Source organism: Nycticebus coucang, chromosome 23, assembly GCF_027406575.1.
Source record: "Nycticebus coucang isolate mNycCou1 chromosome 23, mNycCou1.pri, whole genome shotgun sequence".
NCBI classification, from domain to species: Eukaryota; Metazoa; Chordata; class Mammalia; order Primates; family Lorisidae; genus Nycticebus; species Nycticebus coucang.
The window spans coordinates 5,455,464-5,476,937 of NC_069802.1; the positions used below are offsets into that span (position 1 = coordinate 5,455,464).

General features: G+C 40.3%; 1 protein-coding gene across 7 annotated transcripts in view; it reads left to right on the top strand.

Annotated features, from left to right (window-relative positions):
- The window catches only part of TEC (tec protein tyrosine kinase), a 159,841-nt gene that overhangs the window by 135,395 nt on the left and 2,972 nt on the right, over positions 1-21,474 (top strand). For all 7 annotated transcript variants that reach the window (XM_053578025.1, XM_053578021.1, XM_053578024.1 and 4 more), the window contains 8 exons: positions 1,084-1,149; positions 4,022-4,076; positions 10,035-10,114; positions 11,611-11,741; positions 14,488-14,562; positions 15,302-15,473; positions 15,591-15,807; positions 19,037-19,101. In XM_053578025.1, coding sequence (XP_053434000.1) covers positions 1,084-1,149; positions 4,022-4,076; positions 10,035-10,114; positions 11,611-11,741; positions 14,488-14,562; positions 15,302-15,473; positions 15,591-15,807; positions 19,037-19,101 — 861 coding nt within the window. The remainder of the gene's footprint in view (positions 1-1,083; positions 1,150-4,021; positions 4,077-10,034; positions 10,115-11,610; positions 11,742-14,487; positions 14,563-15,301; positions 15,474-15,590; positions 15,808-19,036; positions 19,102-21,474) is intronic.

The window sequence follows — 21,474 nt, forward strand, 5'->3', positions numbered from 1 at the left end:
TTATAGAGATGGGGTCTCACTTTGCTCAAGCAGTTCTCGAGCTCCTGAGCTCAAGTGATCCTCCTGCCTCCCAGAGTGCAAGAATGTCCGGCGTGAACCACGTCGCCCAGCCCATCAATCTTTCTTAACTTCCTTGCTTTCTGGCTCAGTGAAATGGGTCAAGTGCATCTTGTATTTTTCCCAGCCAAACTTTAACTTTGGCGTTTCCGTCAGGAGTGCTAGCTTCTTTTCGTCAGAATTATTTATAGGTAACAGTGGAATGCTGAGATTCTGGTGGCTGCTGGACCACCGTTGCTTCTGGACCTTTCTCAGTGTAGCAGAGCTGCATCTGTGCACATGCACGTGTGTGTGTGTGTTAGGAGTTCTTACTAATAGTTCAAATTCAAGTTTAAGAGTACAAGCATTTTGCTCAATTTTTTGACTTTAAAAATGTGTCTCTTTTGTCTTAGACTGAAGATGTTGGCCCCTACCCACGTGAAAGTGCTTTTTACACTGTGGTGTGTGTAAGAGTCATCTGGGTGAAACTGGACATTCCTTGGCCCCACAGGGTCTCAAGTTAGATCTCTTGGGCATGGCCAAAGAATATTCCTTTTTAACAATCACCCCAGATGATATTGACCAAAAGGTCAGGGACCATCCTTTGTGAAAGTATTCCATAAGGACTATTGAGGTATTACATTAGAGTGCTGAGTGTTTTTAATCCAACACTTTAACTTTTCTGAACTAGTGGCTTTTTCTAAAAATATGCCAAGAAATTGCTAATTCTGCAGAGGTTTCTTGGAATATTAGAAGACCACTGGACCTAGTCAAAGTTCGGAGTTCAAGTTCTGGCCCTATTTCTGACTAACTTTGGGACCTTGAAAAAGTTTCATAATCTTTCTAAACCTTAGTTTTTTCACTAGAAAATGGGTACAGTAATGCATACCTCCCTCAAGAATTTCAGGATCAAGCGTGGAAGCGCTTTGTAAAATGTCAAATGATAGAGACATGTTGAATTATTGGGGGTCTCCTAGTCTTTCTTATGAGCTTTAGCCTATCAGTAAAGCAATTTCAATTTACCTCAGATATTTTTCTTATTTCTAGGAGTGAAGGATATATCCCAAGTAACTATGTAACAGGAAAGAAATCAAACAACTTAGATCAATATGAGTAAGTAAATATTTAATTTGTGAATCTGGAAAATCAGGAAATAGTTTTATTTTGCTAATTATGTAAGGCATTTTGGAGATTAATGGATATATTTCCAGATCACTAGAAAGTGATGCCAACATACCCTTAATTGAGTTGTCTAGTGTGGTAAAAGACTACAAGAGTTAGTCTCTGTAATATTACACATTTTTTCTGAAGGTACAATGTGCGAATGGAGTTACATAAGCTTATATAATTGAATTGATTTTAAGCAAGTTACAGCTTAGTTAACTTTAAAATATAGATCATTGCCCATTCATTCAAGATACAGGAGTAATATTTCTCAGGACAACCTTTAAAAAAGCATTTTTTATTGTTTATTTTTCTAATTAAAATAACAATGCGTAATTGTTTTAAAATCCTTGAAATAGGAAAAAGCATTAATAAGAAAAATTTAGTCATAAATCAATCAGAGTTGACTGTATCAATCTGTTTTCAAAAAGAATCCTTCTGTATATACTGTTTTACATCCTGTTTTTTTTTTTTTTCACTTAATAATATGAGTGTTGGATATTTCCTCATGCCATTTAATATTCTTTGAAAACATTTTCATAGCTGTGTTGGATTTCATTCAGTCATAAATTCATCAAATATTTACTGAGATCTTAGCACACATCAGGCCCTGTGCTGGGCCTTAGGGGTCCGAGGCATGTGGCTCACAGATATCCAGTAACTGATATGGTCATTTCCTTGTTTGTGTGGTGGTGTAAGTGGGAGAATCTCTAATGTCTATCCACTAAAGTGTACGTGACTCCTGATATGCACTGTCGAATCTCTTTCTCAAGGGGTATCCACCCAAGGGCAGTGCACGGCTGCAACTCAGTGCGGGGTTCACAGGTTTCAGATGCTCTTTTGTATCATTGTGAAGTGGTGGATCCGCACTTGCTTCACATCCTTAAAAATAACAAAAATAGCAATAAGCTGTTTACTCTGTTCATGTCACTTAATACAATATGACATTTGTATATCTTAAAATCCAGAAAAGAGTTAATAGGTCCAAAAGGTCATAACATTCAGCAGTATGAATGATCCCCTTAATGTGGTTTTAGATGTAGATGGGAATATAAACAATATGTAAATAAGATAGCATTCTTGCTCTTAAATGAAATAGGTATTAGGAAAATATAGAAAAATCCTTAGAATTAGGGAAGGTGCTAAAAGGTGAAAACTTGGCTCTGGCTCTGAAGTGATAGAACTGAGAGCTAAGTGGTAATTTGGGGAGGAGGAGAGCACTAGGAAACCAGATCATCCTTATCTAGATATGAGAACTCCTTTTTTTGTTGTTGTTGAGACAAGTTTCACTCTGTCGCCCTAGGCTAGAGTGCTGGGCTGTCACAATTCACAGCAACCTTAAAGTCTTGGGTTCACATGATCTGGTCTCAGGCTCCCAACCACCATAACACCTGGCTAGCTTGGTCTCTACCAAACTGTAATTTTGTTGAACTTGATCTCATTTCATAAAGTGGGGGTCCACAGTAAGGAGCTGTTGACAATTTTGAGGCCTGCTTCATCACCGCAGATTCTTAAACATTTTTTTTTTTTTTTTTTGGTTTTTGGCCAGGGCTGGGTTTGAACCCGCCATCTCCGGCATATGGGACCGGCGCCCTACTCCTTGAGCCACAGGCGCCGCCCATTCATCACCGCAGATTCTAAATAAAGCATCTAACAGCAATTAGCTTGAATTTAGGTTGTAATTTGCATCTGACCCCTACATAAAAGAATCCAGACAGAGGAAGATCTTGTCTTTTGTTCTTTGTGTTTTCTCTTCCTCTATTGGGGAAGTCCCTTGTGTGTACTTGTCTGGGGTGGTTGCTGGGCCAAAAGCAGGTGCTGGTTCTTTTATGAAAGGCTGAGCCAGGTGGAAAATTCAAATGCCCAGAAGAACCAAACTAACTGATGACATTCAAAGTCTCAGGGTGTGTGCCTACAGGGAACAGTTCCCTGCTGACTAAAAAGTTATCTCCCAAAACAAGTTTAAAATTGAAGGCCAATAAAAGAACGATCCAAGATAATGTTCTTTTGGCTTGTTTGCTTATGTTCACATGGAAGAGATTGATGGTGTTGAGGGAAGCAGAGAGAGCACTACCCTTGAAGAGGAGGTAGGAGATGACAGTACAAAAATAAAAAGACTTTTCAAAGGTCACGAAGGGGCACAGATCTGCAGGGCCGTGGGGCGTGGCACAAGGTGGTGGCAGACTTTCCTACAGGACTGCCTCCAGCAACCACAAATTCTGGGGCAGTGCTGGGCCCAGCAAGTCTGGAAGACCAAGAGGTCTACTCTGATGCATTGCTTTGTTTGACACTTGGGACTTTTGAGAAATTCGGTGGGGGAGCCTTCATAATAACTCAAGATGAGATCTACTGCTATATTGATAGGGCAAGGGCTTGGAATAAACTTTAATGTGAATTAAAGACAGTAATGGAAAGTGCCATTTCCTGCATGTTTGAATCGGTGGAGGAAAATTCATTATTGCTGAGATTATAGTAGTGAAAAAGTGAAAATGATTTTCATGTTGAACAATGAAGAATAGCTTAAATAAATGATGGGGCATGCATACCACGATACATAGAACTATATTCGTTTGCAAAGATATCATAGTCTGTTATATGGAAAATTCAGGTTATGACCTATGATACGTCCTTAATAACAAAATGAGAATATGAATATACCTATGTGTTTTCATGTAAATATGGGTAGAAAAACTTTGAATGTAATTAGTTGCTTATTAATGAGATCATGAGTGATTGATGAGCAGTTCACACCTTATTAATCCTAAAAAGAATAAAAGCAATTTTAAAAACCTGAGGCCTTAACTGTGTTTTGTCTGTTCAGATGGTACTGCAGAAATATGAACAGGAGCAAGGCGGAGCAGCTCCTCAGGAGTGAAGTAAGTGTTTGTACTTGTTCTGGGGGTTTGGTTTCAGCACAAATTAATTTAAATGAATCCCTAATAACTAGGTCCACATTCTTCTGTTTCCGAACCTGTCCCCCAGCAAGGACATCTATGTAAACCAAATCCCAAAGGCTGAGAGACCCAAGAAGTCAAAGAACAAGGCAAAAAAAAATCCAGTTTCTCAGAAAGAAAAATTCAATAGGAACTTACTTACAGAAGCACTGTCTCCAGTGGCTGTTAAGAGGATGGTTCTCTGCAGCTGGTCATGTCTTCAGATTTTCTTGCCGAGACTTGTAACCACTGGGGAAGTTAGATAAGCATCTTTATGAGGGGTTTTCTATGCTACAGGCATTGTTCAAAGACCTTATTGCAGAACAACTTGGTATGTTGGGGTCAAACGCTGATCATCATGGCAGTTCGCTTCAAGATGGTGTCACTCTACACCATCTTGTAGAGTGGTGTAGTGGTGTAGTGGGAAAAGAGGCTCTCTACTCACGAGTGTCTTTCCCTTGCGCAAGCAAAAACCACATTCTTGTGTCTTTTTTATGACCTTTTTCATCAAAACACTTCTTTCTTCCTTTCTATATGCTCTGTATGAAAGGCTGTTTTCCTGTACTCCATCCCTTGACACTGGTCCTTATAATCTCACAGGGCCAAAGCCTTGGAAAAATAACCAGTGTCTCCAATGTGTCCTGTTATGAAAGAAAACATATTCTAAAAACAAACAAACAACCATATTGAATTGATGCAAATAACTATATTGCCATAGAATAAGAATACTCATGAATAGTTTCCAAATTTTGGCAAAGTCAGGTAAAGAAAAAGGTAAATATTTCAGTTTTGCTCACAAGAGTATAGTTTACCCAATAGCTGTAAATAGCCAAGAAAAAACGTTTTCTTGACTCTTCCTCAATTAGACCGGCCTCCTTCTGAACAAGATAATGTCCATTCACCTTGGCATTGCCATTCACAAACCGAGCAGCTCTTTGTCCAGCAGTTGAGAGCTGCTTTTTGGGCTCTGGAATCCAGGAGCTCCCTGTGCAGGCCCAGAGACAGGCCTTGGGGGAAAAGAGGCTCTCTACTCACGAGTGTCTTTTCCTTGTGCAAGCAAAAACCACATTCTTGTGTCTTTTTTATGACCTTTTTCATCAAAACACTTCTTTCTTCCTTTCTATATGCTCTGTATAGAATTGTTGCTCTTATGTCTGGTAGTTTTAGTTCTGTAACATGATCTTGTATGAATCATTTCTGTTCCATTACAGAACTCTTCTGGACATGCCCCATGTCCCAGACATGACCTTGGACAGCATGGTTATTTCAGGTGACAAGATCATTTTGCTCCTTTAGTCACAGAAGTCAGTTAAGTCCTGTAGCGAGGGCTTGATACCCCTCTACTGGAAATTCTCTAGTCCAAAGTCCCAGTGGTTGTCCCTGGGAGGTGCTCACAGAACTCTTGCCAGAAAATCCTCCACAAAGGACTATCAAGTGGAGAATTTGTCCCTGTCGGCACTCCGGCATGCACTCTACACTTGCTGGGCTCAAGCCCTCTTGTCCCTGTCAGCACTCCGGTGTGCACCCTACACTTGCTGGGCTCAGGCCCTCTTGTCCCTGTCGGCACTCGGGCGTGCACCCTACCCTTGCTGGGCTCAGGCCCTCTTGTCCCTGTCGGCACTCCAGCGTGTACCCTACACTTGGTGGGCTCAGGCCCTCTTACTCAGTCCCATTTAGTACTTCCTATTGCTTGAAGGACACATTTCCTTGCCTTCTGTTTTATAATACTAGGTACAGGAAACATTCCCCACTTTGATACAATGTCTGTTCCCATAAAACATTTAGCTAATGGAGACCCAGCTTTATTTTATTTAAAGCTTGTTTAAACATTTCAACTTTCGTAATCCTGTCACCTTTTACATTTTATGTTCTAATCCCGGGAACTTCTCTTCTCTACCCCTAGACCATTTTACCCTCTGTTGTGCAAAAGGCTTTTAGTTCCCAGTAGGGAATTGAGCCAAGAGCCCCTGGCCCTTTTGCCAATTTTTATGTTGATTAACTGCCTTGATATTGCTGCAGGAAATTTTTGGTGGGCCTTCTCCTTGCAATCTCTGTAGTTCAGTTTTTTAAATTTATCCAGACTAGCTTGGAGCCCTTTAATGTTGGGGCCTCTTTTGGTCTCCCCAGGCTTCCAAAATGTCACATGTCAAGACCTTGTTTGTCTGTTTTTGAGACAGTCTTGCTCTGACACCCAGCACTCCAGCTAAAGTGTGGTGGTGGCATCGTTGTAGTGATTGCAGCCTCCAGCTCTTGGGCTCAAGCAAGTCTCCTGCCTCAGCCTCCAGAGTAATTGGGACTATAGGTGCACACCACTGTTCTGGCTAATAAGACTTTTGTTTAAATCCCATCAATCTCCATTTTATTCATTTCATTTTTAAATAACCATCAAAAATTTTTTACCCTGCTGGAATGGGCCCCACGACGCTCACTTTTCTCTTTCCCCATTCTCTTATGTTATTTTTACCTATATAATATTTTCCTTCACTTTTGAAATAATCTTTATACAATCTCTAAAGTAGAAAAAAATACTTTTCCTTAAGCACAAACCACATTCTCATATAACCTTCTTCATCAAAAGCATATTTTACTTTCTTCATACCCTCTGTATGTAGAATTGATTCTTTTATAGCTAGTAGTTTTAATTATGTGTATTAGCTACTATTTTAACTCATACTAACCTCAATTTCCAGTGAAAAACCAAGGAAGTAATTTTAATTAAGCTCACATACAAGTCAAGCAAATATCAAAAATATCACAGAAGTAGGTTTTATGACTTTGAAACATCTAATAGAAACAGTCTAAATCTGTCTGATCAATAAACTCAGGCAAAATGTCTGAATTAAATTATGAAGATTTTCCATTTTATTTTATTAACAATTTTAGAACTAGCTTTGGATACCCCAAATGTCCTGATTTGATTAATTCACATTGTATGGTGTATCAAAACATCACATGTGCCCTATAAATATATCAACTGTTATGTACCTAAAAATAATTTTAAAAAATCTTTCTTTTTTTTTTTTTTTGCAGTTTTTGGCTGGGGCCGTGTTTGAACCCACCACCTCCGGTATATGGGGCCAGTGCCCTACTCCTTGAGCCATAGGCACTGCCCCCAAATCTTTCTTTAGTGAAGATTATCTTAGATCACATAGCAATGTCAAATATGATACATATAGACACACAGGCATATGGACACAAAAGCAGATTTTATAGCTTTCATAAAGTATTTTCATTTGTCAGATTTCATATTGTTTTTATTTCCCCCTTTGTTGGCCATTGTTGTGTTACCAAACATACCCCATAGCAATTTCTCCTTCCTCCCTCCCTCCCTCCTTCCCTCCCTTCCTTCCTTCTTTTTTTTTTTTTTTTTTTTGGAGACAGAGTCTCACTCTGTCGCATTGGATAGAGTGCTGTGGTGTCATAGCTCACAGAAACCTCAACCTCTTGGGCCCAAGAAATCCTCTTGCCTCAGCCTCCTAAGTAGCTGGTACTACAGGCACCTGCCATGACGCCGGGCTAGTTTTTCTATTTTTAGTAGAGATGGGGTCTTGCTGTTGATCAGGATGGTTTTGAATTCCTGAGCTCAGGTGACCTACTTCCCTCAACAGCAATTTACTTTTCATCCTGGCAGTTCATACTGTTTTATCAGGGGTCAAGAAAACCTGAGCATAGGTGGCTTGCTTCATCCCAAATTCTAAGAGAAGTCCCTGGGCCTCTCCAATTGACTGCCAAGAAAGTGGTCACTCTTGATAAATCTTCATTAGATCAAACTTCTCTCATAGCTAGAATGATTCATGCCGGGAGGCTATGATTCCTGTATGTTTGCCTTGCCTTGTTACGAAGGCAGTGGCCCAGGGCTGGATGGGTGATGACGGTCCTCATTTTTTCTGCTTCGTTCCTGGCTAAGGAAATAGTATCACCCGCTATGTCCCATAGTCAGACACCCAAGCAGGCAGGGGTCCCATAGGTAGTAGTTTTATTTGTATTATTTATTTACTTATTTATATTTTTAAGGCTAGTTAAGTGAAGCAGTGAGAGTGGAGAAGAAACAAAGGAATCAGTGACTGGTTGTGATCAATTAGTTATAAACACCACTGCACTCAGACCAGCCAGCAGATGTTTCCAGTCTGTGCAGTCTCTGAGTTCTCCAGCAGGGTTTTCTGGGGTAGTCAGAGTCTTCTTTACCGACTGACCCCCATTTTATTTTGCTGCAGTTGTTCAGATCTCACTTTCCTTTGTATTAGGGAGCAAACTTTCCTTAATTCCTTCTTACTCATTTAGAGTTTATTACCTAGATTTTTAATATCTAAGTATGTTTTTTGAAGTTTTTGAAGTTAGTTGTTTTAAAATAATTTGCATCAGTATTACATAATGACTTTTATAAATGAAGTTTTATAAATGGTGTTATAAGTTTTATAAGTTTTACAGATATTTGATTCCCTTTAGAAAAAATGTGCTGAGATTCGTACACTTTAAAATGAATAAAATGAAAGGACAGAACGTACATAAGAGACTTCCCTCGGCTGAGTGAGAAGACGAGTCTCCTTGTGACTTTTTTGCTTCTGTAAGAGAAGAAGCTTGGATTAGAAGATGATCTAGTTATTCTATTTAGTGAACATTCTCAGTCTTTCTCTCCTGCTTATTACCACCAGTGAGAGTTTTTCGAGCACTCGTTATGGGTGATGTTAAGAAAGCAATAGCAGGTGACCGTGAGTGATTGTGACTACGTGTAACCGTGCCCACTCCCCTAAAGGAGCTTTCTGTGCCTCCTGGGAGACCCCACAATGAGAGGGAAATGGGAAGTGGGGACCAAATCCCAACTCTGCTAATTATTAGCCATGCACCCTGGGGCAAGTTAAACCACCTTTCTGCGTCCCATCTCCTTACCTGTGAAGTAATGTTGGGATAAAAATAGTACCTACCTCACAGGACTGTTTTGAGTATTAGATGGAATAAATTCTCAAAAAATAAATGGTTGCTATTTTACTTTTTACTGAGTGATTATTATAATCATTATCTCTAATTGTTCTCACTAGATGGATTTGTGGGGCCTTGTTTAATTCCATTATTTTTTATATAGAAAGGAATAAAAAGTGTTTTCATTTTCAACTGTTAAACATACTTAAAGCAGTTTAAATACTAGAGATTGATAAATTCTCTCTCGGAGAATTAAGCACAAACCACATTCTCACGCTGATGTTGGGTAGTGTGTTGTTGGAGGTTCACAGCATCTGTTCTTGCATCTATTTCTTGTTCTTCAGCTTGGAGCCTGTTACGGATTTAACCTTGAGTCTAACAAAAGTTTCCAACTTTTTATTTTCTCAGCTTAAGTTATTTGTGTCACCGTCTCTCTCTCTCTCTCTGTAAATAATGATATTTAGCATTGTCTTTTAGGAGAACTAAGAATTTTTAAATTCATTCTTGTGAAGAGCATTTATATATTGACAGGAAAAATGCTAGGTGTATTAATAATGGTAGCCGACTCAGGAATCAAAGCTTATAGCAAATAAAAGAAGTGTATGAAATAAAACCCAATCATTAAGAAATACATTCTTTAAGAACTATTTTCCCACAGGTCTAGGACTTAAAGGAGTTGTAAAATCTTGTGCATTAGTTCTGGGAGAACCATGAGAGATTTTCAGGATGAGTATCTTGTGTTGGTGTGTGAGGATTTGTGATGTGGGGAGTCAAGTGTGCTTTCTCTAGTCACATAGCCCTGTAATTTTAAGTAGAAAGTCATACGGATGGGAGAAACCAAAGAGCCCTATTGGTGAGCTTCTCTTCCCCAAAGCAGATTTTCTGAGAAATACTAATAAATTATCAAAACCGGGTTCTTGAATCTTCTCCATGGCATTGCTTTAACAATTGCAGTAAACATTTTTTTCTTAAATTGGATTTTAGGATAAAGAAGGTGGTTTTATGGTAAGGGACTCCAGTCAACCAGGCTTGTACACAGTCTCCCTTTACACAAAATTTGGAGGGTGAGTAATCCTGCTCTGTTGCTGTCTTAAAAAAAAAAAAATAAAGTTTTTGTATAAACTTTCATATAATTTATATGGATTCCTAGCTTTCAAACACCTGTGCTGCATTTCAGCATTAAAAAAGAAAACTGGAACTTTATTTCTAATGTCTATACTACTTTTTGTATTTATATTTTTGTAATTTTCCCTATAGTTTTCCATATATATGTGTATGAACGTGTATATATGTATAAATGTATAAGTGTTGAGAATGGCTCTGGTAACTTTAGTAATGTTTGAGACAAATACTTATGATGCACTCTGTTAATCACTGAGGATACCGATGTGAACAAAGTGGGCACAAATGCTTCCCTCCAATAGCTCGGTGGGGGCTACAGACAAACAGGCAGTGATGAGAGTATACAAGGCTCATTTGTGTGTGTGCATCTGTGTATGTGTGTGTGTGCACATGGGGAGGGCAGAGGTTGGGGGTGCTGGAGGGGTGTCCCACAGCCCAGACACATCTTGACTTCATCTTGAGTGTCCCAAGTGACATGCAAGCTGAGAATTGAGAGGTGAGGCAGGAAAAAGAGTGGAAAGTGTGTATCTGACCCAGGATTCTGCCTGGACAGAGGTGAGAGAGGGTGTGTGAGTTCGAGGCACCGAAAAGTGTGCTGTGGCTGGATTGTAGGATGGGAGGCATCATGACAGGAGGAGAGAGAAGCCTGAGGGGCAAAAGCAGAGACAGGAGCATGTCAGGGTCAAGCAACAGGCGTCATCTTGAAAGTATTTTTAATAAGAGATGACTGGGGAAGATCTGCGTCTAGACGTCTAACATCAAGTGTGTACATTTACACGTCTGATATATTCACTTCCAGAGATGTAAATGCTCTAGACCAGCGGTCCTCAACCTTTTTGGCACAAAGGACCTATTTCATGGAAGACAATTTTTCCATGGATGGGGGGCATTAGATTCTCACAAAGAGCATGCAACCTAGACTCCTCCCAGGAGCAATTTATAGGGTTCGTATTCCTGGGAGAATCATTGCCACTGCTGATGTGAGAGGAGACAGGCGCAGTGTGATGTGAACGTTGGGGAGCAGCTGTGAAGACAGGTGAAGCCCCTCACTTGCCCCACCTCCTGCTCTGTCACCTGTTTGGGACCGGCCTCATCCATGGCCTGGGGATTGGGGAACAGAGCTCTAGACATCTGCAAGTTTATGCCAACAGCAGGGACAAAAAGCAGCTAATGGTTATTTAAGACTTGTAACTGTTGTCAAATGAAGTTAACACATGTTCTTTTTCAAAATTTCAAGTGTGTTATGAGTGACCACTTAAATAACTTCCACCTGTTAATGGGAAAGGTGAAGCTGAGAAGAACATGGGGAAAAAGAACATTTGTGCCAGGAGTGGAGGTGGCCACATGGAGGGACCCCGTTCACCCTAGAGGAAGTCTGTAAGGAGTGAAGTGAACGCTATTTCACATTGGTTCTGACACACTTTGATTTTTGTTTTAGAGAAGGTTCATCAGGTTTCAGGCATTATCACATAAAGGAAACAACATCTCCAAAGAAGTACTACCTAGCAGAAAAACATGCTTTTGGGTCAATTCCTGAGCTTATTGAGTATCACAAGCACAATGCGGCAGGTGAGTGAGCTACTGAACCTGTCTCAAATAATTTGATGAATTCCTCCCTGAGCAGCTTTATTTTATAGTTAATTATAGAATGTTTTTGATTCAGAATTATTGCACATTAGGAAGTGATATATACAAAGAAAAATAAAATGATCTCAAGTTTTATTAAAAGCTGTGTATTGACCTTAGGACATGAATTATTCTAGTACCATATGGTGACTTCACATTTCTGTAGTTTATATCCTTGGTAGTTGACTAAAATCCAAGATATGTCTATTTCAGAGTAATTAGTAATCACAAAAGCTGTCAGGTGAACCTGTGCTGTAGGCTTCCATCAACTCGAGTAGTCATGTCCCTCAAGTTCACCATTTTCTTGAATCTCTGACATGCACAGACAAAACCAGAATTTGCAATTAGGCTAATTAAGGTTTTAGAGGATTATATAGATAGATTTTAAGCCTTTGACTTTAAAGATGCAACTAGGCAAGGATGGGTAAATGCCTAACCCAATTTAAGAAAAAATAACTTGAAATTTTATGAAAGGCACCCTTTGCAAAGCTTGTTATTTTGTGACTTTGGTGAGTTTTTCAGATTATGTTTCCTTTATTATTGAGATATAATCTACAAACCATGAAGTGTACTCATTTTAAGTATACTATTCAGTGGTTTTTAGTGTATTTATAGAGTTCTGCCAACTGTCACCACAAGCTAATATACTCAGTAGCTGTCACCTCCTGTCCCCCTTCACCAGCCCAGCCTCAAGCAACCATTAACCTACTTCCTGTTTCCATAGATTTGCCTGTTCTAGACATTTCACATAAATGGAATCGTAGACTCTGGGGTCTGTCGTGATGAGCTTCTTTGACTCTGCGTATCGTTTCTGACATTTGTCCATGGTGTAACATGTATAAGCATTCCACTTCCCCCCTTTTATAGCCTATATCACGTTTATTGAAATAATGAGATAATATAACAAATTGCACAGGACTTGACATAGTAATTACACAGTAACTTCTACTATTATCAAGTCACCAAGAGCCTGGCACAATATTGTGGAATGGTTAGGTTCTCAGGCCAGCATATGAGTCTGTATTTACTCCTAAGTAAAATAAGAATTCCAACTTCTGTATAATAATAGTGCTAAATGGTGAGACAGGAGATCAACCCCTCTACCTCTAAATTCAGGGAATTATCTTAGCATCTACCTATTGTGTTAGAAAGTCATGCTTCATCTGCTTACAGAAACCATGGTACAGCCTGGGTATGTACAAACTATACACATGATGATGTTAAGGAAAATTAATTGCTGAAGTTATCACCAAAGGTTCTAGACAATGTAAATCCCCCATAATCATTTTTGCTGTGACAGACTTCCCAAATACTTTGCTTAAGTCTACTATGTCCCAGGAAATAAGTCTTGGGGAGATGGAATTTCTAAATTCAGGCAGTTTTCTGGATAAAGAAACTTTATTTTTTCATTACTTTTTATTGATAGAAAATAATCCATTGTGTAGATTTTGTTTACCCCTTTTGATTATTGTTCATCAATTAATTTGGGTTCTTTCCACATTTTGACTCTTAAGAATAATACTGCCTTGAAGAGCTATATAAAAATGATACTTCCTTGAAGACCCAAAAAAAAAGGAGATATGTTTTTAGGGCGGCGCCTGTGGCTTAAGGGAGTAGGTCGCTGGCCCCATATACCGGAGGTGGCGGGTTCAAACCCAGCCCTGGCCAAAAACTGCAAAAAAAAAAAAAGGAAATATGTTTTTACTTCTCTTGGGTGTATACGTAGTTGTGGATATGCTGGGTCATATGGTAACTCTGTGTTTAACTTTGAGGAACTGATTTCCTATTGGTTTATTCCCAAAGAACTCTCCTATTTTGTTTTCTTTTTTGGCATTTACATTTTGTGTATTTTTTTCTTCTGTGTTCTTATAAACATTTTAGTCTTCACTGTTATCGCAAGTCATTGAACAAACATGCATTCAGTGCCTACTGCATGCTAGGAACCAAGCCAGGCTGGGGGAGACTGCAGCTGAGTCAGTATAGTCATTGATCCTGATTCTCCCAGATCTTACCAGTTGGGGGGAGACGGGGAGGTACATAACAATCTTAAATTATTATGAGATATGCCATGATACAGGAAATACAGAGTGCTATGGGTGACTATAAACTCCTATTACTTATTTAGTGCTGTAAACAACTTTTGTTTAAGGATTTAACTTACCTCCTTGATTTCTAGTAGTTGATATCTTAGAGATTGATGTTTATGCTAAGATTACAGATATTGAGTTATGTCAGGTGAATCACTTTAATTTTTAGCCAGCAAATATAATCCCTTTTCATTGTTCAGCTCTCGTACTCAAAAAGAACATGAAATAATAACTATTAGAAACCTTTGGGGCGATGCCCATGGCTCAAAGGAGTAGGGCGCTGGCCCCATATGCTGGAGGTGGTGGGTTGAAACCCAGCCTCAGCCAAAAAAAAAGAAAAGAAAAGAAAAGAAACCTTTTAGCATCCTTTATAATGTTTGAGAAAAGAGAAAGCTAGCATGGTGACTGACAAATACTGTCGTATTTAACAGACAATGTTTGTTGAATGAATGGAAGCTTACAACACAGTGCTGTATGTATACACAGAGGGTGAGCTGTAGATGGATAAATGAATGAATCCTATACATGAGTTTCTAGTTTACAACTGACCATGCAGAACAGTTATGAATGAATTTGACCTCAATGCTTTCTTTGATTACCAGGACTTGTCACGAGGCTGCGGTACCCAGTTAGTACGAAGGGGAAGAATGCCCCGACCACTGCAGGATTCAGCTATGGTAACTCTCATTTTGTGGTTGCTTTAACTGATTTTCTTTGAAAAGAATTCATTGTCTCAAGACAAACTTGAATGTGTAGAATTCTGTACAGTGGAACTGTTTCTGCTGAGTTTATAGTACGGTCTTTTAGATGATGATATTTATAGTGATGGTAATCCCAGCTTCCTTTTCATCATAATTCATAATTCTGTAGAACACTTCCTGTCAGTGAAAAATAAGGATTATTTTTACATCTAAAATAAATCAAAGCCCTTCCTGGTCTCACGAGCCTTGCTGGTTACTCACAGGAATGTGCCTTGAGGAGGAGATTCATGGGGAAGATTTCCAGCTTGGTTGTCTTTGTGGCTTCTGGCAAAAGCTCTTAAAAGAGTGGGTTAAATTCTTTCCAACTTGATGGAGTTGAAAAAGAAAACTGAGGGGGAAGAGTGGTAAAGGAAGAAGTATTTGTTTTTAAAAGCACATTTATCTGTCGAGCTTTATAGTTACTCTCCCATCTTGCAGCATCCTTTTCTTCCTCTGTGCGCTTTGCTCGTATTGTGACCGCTGTCCACACGGGGTGGAAAGCCACCTTTTGCAGTCAGATGCAGGCTGCTAGCTGTTCCGTGTTTTGCCTGTAATTATCACAGTTTTATCCTGTAACTTTGAGGTTGATCTTGGTTATATACAGTTTCTTTGGTCCCCCACTGATTCATGCAGCTCTCCAAATTAAATGTTAACACTCTCCCTTTCTCTCTTACAGAGAAATGGGAGATTAACCCTTCTGAGCTGACCTTCATGAGGGAATTGGGAAGCGGACTGTTTGGGGTGGTGAGGCTGGGCAAGTGGCGAGCCCAGTACAAAGTCGCCATCAAAGCCATCAGGGAAGGCGCCATGTGCGAGGAGGACTTCATAGAAGAAGCTAAAGTGATGATGTAAGTTGCCTTCTTATCTCTGACTCACCTTTTTGTATTCAAAAGGGACCCCTCCCCCAAAACCCTGGCCGTTTCTCTTTCTCTAATAACGTTAAGTATGTCTGTCTCCCTTTGCAGGAAGCTGACACACCCCAAGTTAGTTCAGCTTTATGGCGTGTGCACCCAGCAGAAACCAATCTACATTGTCACCGAGTTCATGGAGAGGGGCTGCCTTCTGAATTTCCTCCGCCAGAGACAAGGTCATCTCAGTAGAGACGTGCTGCTGAGCATGTGTCAGGACGTATGTGAGGGGATGGAGTACCTGGAGAGAAACAGCTTCATCCACAGAGACCTGGTAACCTTACGGAACCTGCATTCCCGTTCCTTGTCCGAATTCCTTTGTAATGCTGGGTCAGCAAATGAGCAATGATGTAATACCCCTTTTTTGTTCTTAGGAATATTTCACCATTACTTTTAAACTTGGCAAATTTAACATACCCCATAACTTTAAAGCAAAGATCTTTATTAAATCTAATAATTTACATAGTTAATATCTTCAAGCAAGTTTCCAGGTGTTAACTATGTGATCTCTATAAGAATTGCATGAGCTGGCTACTCCTAACAGACTTTATTACCATCACTGGTTTATAGAAAGAAAGTTAACTTCAGTGAAATGAAACTGCTTGCCTACTATGATAAACAGGGAAGTTGGGGGTGGCCTTGACCTTGTGACTAAATTCCAAGCTCTTTTCCACCTCACAAATTTCAAACAGAAACTGTTAAGAACTCCTTTGGCTCATTTTCTTGATCTCTATATTACTGAGAAGGGATAAATTTTCTATTTTTAAAAGCGATGGAGTGTCTCTGTTGCTCAGACTGGTCTCAGACTCCTGAGCTCATGCAACCAGCCCCCCATAATCCCAAAGTACTAGGGTTGCAGGCATGTGCCATCACTCACAACTACGTCAACTTCTGAAAAATAGAGAAAAGGAAATCTGTTACTGATTGGGATGAAGACACTTGTTCATTTTTCTTCTCTTACACTTTCTTCCTTCCCTTCCATCCTTCTTTTCCTTCTGTGTTTCTTCTCCATGTATTCTTTATATATCTGTTTTTAACATATCAGTAGCACTGTAACTTCTTGCAAGCCATGAAGAGGATTCTTTCACCAAGAAGAATACAATTCTCGTTTGGGACTTTGCCCTGTATTTTAGATTTAGCTTTCTTGTGATAAAGCATGGACACATTTCTTCTACAGTAACAGCATAGCATTTTTTAAAGTTAATAATTACCTTATAACAGGCCTCATTCTAGTAGGTATTTTACAGAAATAGACTCACTTTATCATCATAACAATTCTAGGAAGTAGATACTATTATGATTTCCTTTAGACAGATGAGGAAACTGAGGCACAAGTAGGATAAAATAACTTACCAATGGTCAGATATATCATAGAGGCAGGATTTGAACCTGAGGAGCTTGGCTCTAGAGTCCAAACTTAACTGCTATGCTCTGCTGGCTTCAGATTTAAAGCATGATATAGAGTTGAAGATTTAGAGGTGGAAGACTTGATTTCTTGCATGTATTTTTGGTTACTTATCTCTCTTAGATTCTGTTTCCATATCTGTAAATTGGGAATTATAATATTGTTTGTTCATGAGACTGTTTTAATGAACACACTGTATGACTGGGGGAAAAGGCTTTGTAAAATAGACATGCTATATATACCATTAGTTATTGTTACTATGCAGGTGATAACATGGAACATCTCTGTCATATTGAAACTTGTGAACTAAGCACCTTCCTCCTTTTTGTACTTACAAAACTGATAACAATTGAATGTGGACGTGAGGGTGGCAGACTACACCCAACTGTACAGACGATATCTTGGTGAAAGCCATTTTTCATACTCTGTGCCTATGATATTGGTATTACTACGATAGGTTTGGGTCATGTCTTAAGGGACAATCCCAATGCTACTGTCTCCTGGATGAAGAATCCTGTTGACTGTCAAGGGCAGACATTGTGGGGGGTCTTCACAGGAAGATGGAGGCAGTTCAGGAAACAGGCCTTAGCACTCACTTTAGAGAGACCCTCCAAATGCATTCGACAAGAAAGAACCTCATCTAAATGGAATTGCCACATAAACAAAATAAAATTCTGAACAGTCAGGAAGAAAAGCACATCTTGGCCCATGGGTTATGGCATTGAAAATATCATGTCTTCCTTCTAAGAAATACCATGTCTTCCTACCAACCTTGTAATCCTGAAGAGTGGGTGTTAGGCGTAGAAGGTGCCACAAAGAACAAGGCAGAGTATAGTTAGTAGCAAAGATTTATTAAAAACATCTGTACATAGATAGCCTACAACCGAAAATGGTGTCACCTTCGTGTTAGGGTAAGGGAGTTCTTTTATAAAACTGGTTGAATCCTGTTTGATGAATGCTCTGGCACCATTTAGGCTGTGATGTGTGGGCAGCTCGGAGGTGGTAGGGTGACAGACATAACTCAGGAACTTGCAATGTGGTGTAAAAAGCCAAAGGTGATCTGCTGGAGGCCTTGTAAAAGGTTGGGGATTATCTGCTATAAATCGTCTGCAACCTGGAGGAATGTTTAACAGAACTGAAGAAACACGAGGAGCCCTGTTCTTTGCTTAATGAATGTCTACACACATTGGAGGACACTAACAAGTCCTACTCTTTATCCCTGGAAGTGGAGGCGTAGAGAGTGTTTAGACCTCTCAGAGGCAAGAAAATATAAATAAAATAATTCAAAATTGCATTTGACCAATTTGGGATGTCATGTTACCAGCTACTAGACATAGTTGTTCTTTGACTGTTTGGGATGGAGATGGCCAATCCCTGAGCAGGGCCATTGGATAAGGGATTGGTCACCCATCACTTTTAATAACACTTTGTGTTATTATTCTTACCTAGTGAGAACCTGGATTAAAGACCTCAAGAGCTGTTGTTATGATCAATAAGAAAATTAGAGGCTTAGCTCTTATAGCTCAGTGGCTAGGGTGCTGGCCACATACACCTGGGCTGGTGGGTTTGAACCCAGCCTGGGCCAGCTAAGACAACAATGACAACTACAACAAAAAGATAGCCAGGTGTTGTGGTGGGTGCCTGTAGTCCCAGCTACTTGGGAGGTTCAGGCAAGAGAATCGCTTAAGCCCAAGAATTTGAGGTTGCTGTGAGCTGTGATGCCACGGCATTCTCTCTAGGGCAACTGAGACTCTGTCTCAAAAAAGAAAAAAAAAAATAGAAAATTAGATAGTTTACTAAGAACAGGCTTGGCAGGGAAAAAAGTGAGTTGACGCTTGTTAGTCTTTATTTAGGTCTGACAGTTGGTAGAGATTAGGTATTAATGCCTTATTGGAAAATGATTTCCTGACCTGTCTACCCATTCTTTCAAATATATGACCAAGACACTTGCATAGTGGTAAAAACAACCTATAAGGAAACATTCCCACACTTCGCAAATGGTGGCTGTGTTATACTATATTTAATATAAACAACTTATGTTTTTACGCTTATATTGTGGAGCTTTTAAACTAATTGCTACCATAATGTTGTTTTCCAGGCTGCCAGAAATTGTCTAGTAAATGACGCAGGAGTTGTGAAAGTATCTGATTTTGGAATGGCCAGGTATGTCTGAGTATATGTGATTTTAGGTGGTGTTCTCGTGATTGTGTAGAATTAGTGAATAATAAGTATGGGAGTAATCTGCATTGTGAGCAGATGGGAAATCCTGTTAACTGCTCTGAGATAAATGTATTAGGACAATCGCGTCCACATTGTGATGTTAATAATTCTCTCCACTAGGTGGTAGTATAGCTTGTTAAATGCACTGCTTTCATCTTTTCCTCCCTGGTGTGGATTAGATTTCTAGAATCTTTTGTTTTTACAGAAATGTGTTTGGTGGTAAGGTTCTTAGTATGCCCATGTTTGCAGTGTTTTTATTCTCTTAATTTTCGTAATTTTAGTGCATGTTTAGTAGTGTGTTATCCCCCTTTCTCTATATTCCCTGCCTCTGTCCATTCATACATCCATCCATAAAAAATTAGGTGCCTGCTGTATGCCAAGCACAGTGTTAGGCAGAACCACAGCAGAGAATAAGGCTAATGAGCCTTGTATGTCAGCTTATTTTCAGGGGGAGTGAGAAACGTGAGATCTGAGAATAAAGCCAACTGTGGTCTGTCAGTCGATCTAGACCTCCTTTTGTATGGCCTGTGAACCAACAATGGGTTTTGCTTTTTTTTTTGAGACAGAGTCTCACTATGTCACCCTCAGTAGAGTACCGTAGCATCACAGGTCACAGCAACCTCAAACTCTTGGGTTTAAGCGATTTTCTTGCTTCAGACTCCCAGTAGCTGGAACTACAGGTACATGCCACAACGCCCAGCTATTTTTTGTTGCAGTTGTCATTGTTGTTTTAGCTGGCTCAGGCTGGATTTGAACCTGCCAGCCACGGTGTATGTGGCTGGCTCTGTAACCACTGTGCTAAGGGCACCGAGCCTGGGTTTTGCTTTTTTTTTTTTTTTTTTGACTGTTTTAAGTAACAGTAATTGTTGTGTTTTTTTTTTGAGATTCACTTTATCGCCCTTGGTAGAGTGCTGTGGCGTCACAGCTCACAGCAAACTCCGATTCCTGGGCTTAGGCGATTCTCCTGCCTCAGCCTCCCAAGTAGCTGGGACTACAGGTGCCCGCCACAAGGCCGGGCTATTTTTTGTTGCAGTTTGGCCAGGGCTGGGTTCAAACCGCCACCCTCAGTATATGGGGCTGGCGCCCTACTCACTGAGCCACAGGCACTGTCTGGGTTTTGCATTTTTAAATGGTTGAAAAAATTAAAAGAACATTATGACATGTGAAAATTATCTGAAACTCAAATGTTGACGTCTATTAAAATAGTGTCACTGAGAAACAGACTTGCTCGCTCATTTACACACAGTCTGTCACTGCTTTCATACTGCAGAGGCAAAGCTGAATAGTTGTCACAGGGATTGTATAGCCTGTGAGATCCAAAATTGGTATTATCTGGTTCTTTATTTAAAAGAAAGGTTTGCCAACTCCCGTAATAGAGATAACCTGGGAGGGGCAGGTGTTGAGGGCGATGCAGGGGAGGGCGTTGTGGCTACTGCAGATCAGGTAGAGACCCCATTGAGATAGGGGATATTTGAACGGAAACCAAAGGCAGCACCTGTAGCCAAGTAAGTGAAAACCTGAGGCTAAGCTTTTCCAGGTGGAAGGAACAACAAGTGCAAAAGCTTGAAGTCTGGGACATGCTCAAGGAGCCAAAGAGGCCCAGGGTAGCTGGCTGTGAAGCAGTGCCAGGAATACCTATACAGCAGGCAAGGACTGTATGGGACACCTTTAGCTGCTAAGGAAACGCAGGCCTGAGGAGGTTAGAAAGCTGTTACTGTCAGAAATAGCTCTCAGGGCTCGGCGCCTGTAGCTCAGCGGTTAGGGCGCCAGCCACATACATGGGAGCTGGGGGGTTCAAACCCAGCCCGGGCCTGCCAAACGACAATGACAACTATACAACCAAAAAATGGCCCCGTGTTGTGGCGGGCGCCTGTAATCCCAGCTACTTAGGAGGCTGAGGCAAGAGAATCACTTAAGCCCAAGGGTTTGAGGTTGCTGTGAGCTGTGATGCCATGGCACTGTACCAAGGGCGACATAGTGAGACTCTGTCTCTCTAAAAAAAAAAAAGAGAAGAAATAGCTGTCAGAGCATTAATAACCCAGTGCTCTTTTTCTTTTCTTTTTTTCTTTTTTTGAGACAGAGTCTCATTCTGTTGCCCTGGGTATAGTGCCATGGCATCATAGCTCACAGCAACCTCAAACTCTTGGTTGGGCTCAAGGGATCCTCTTGCCTCAGCCTCCCGAGTAGCTGGACTGCTCAGCTAGTTTTTTTCTATTTTCAATAGAGACAGGGTGGGGAGGGTGGGGAGAAAGGTCTTGCTCTTGCTCTGGCTGGTCTCCAACTCCTGAGCTCAAGCAATCTACCTGCTTCAGCCTC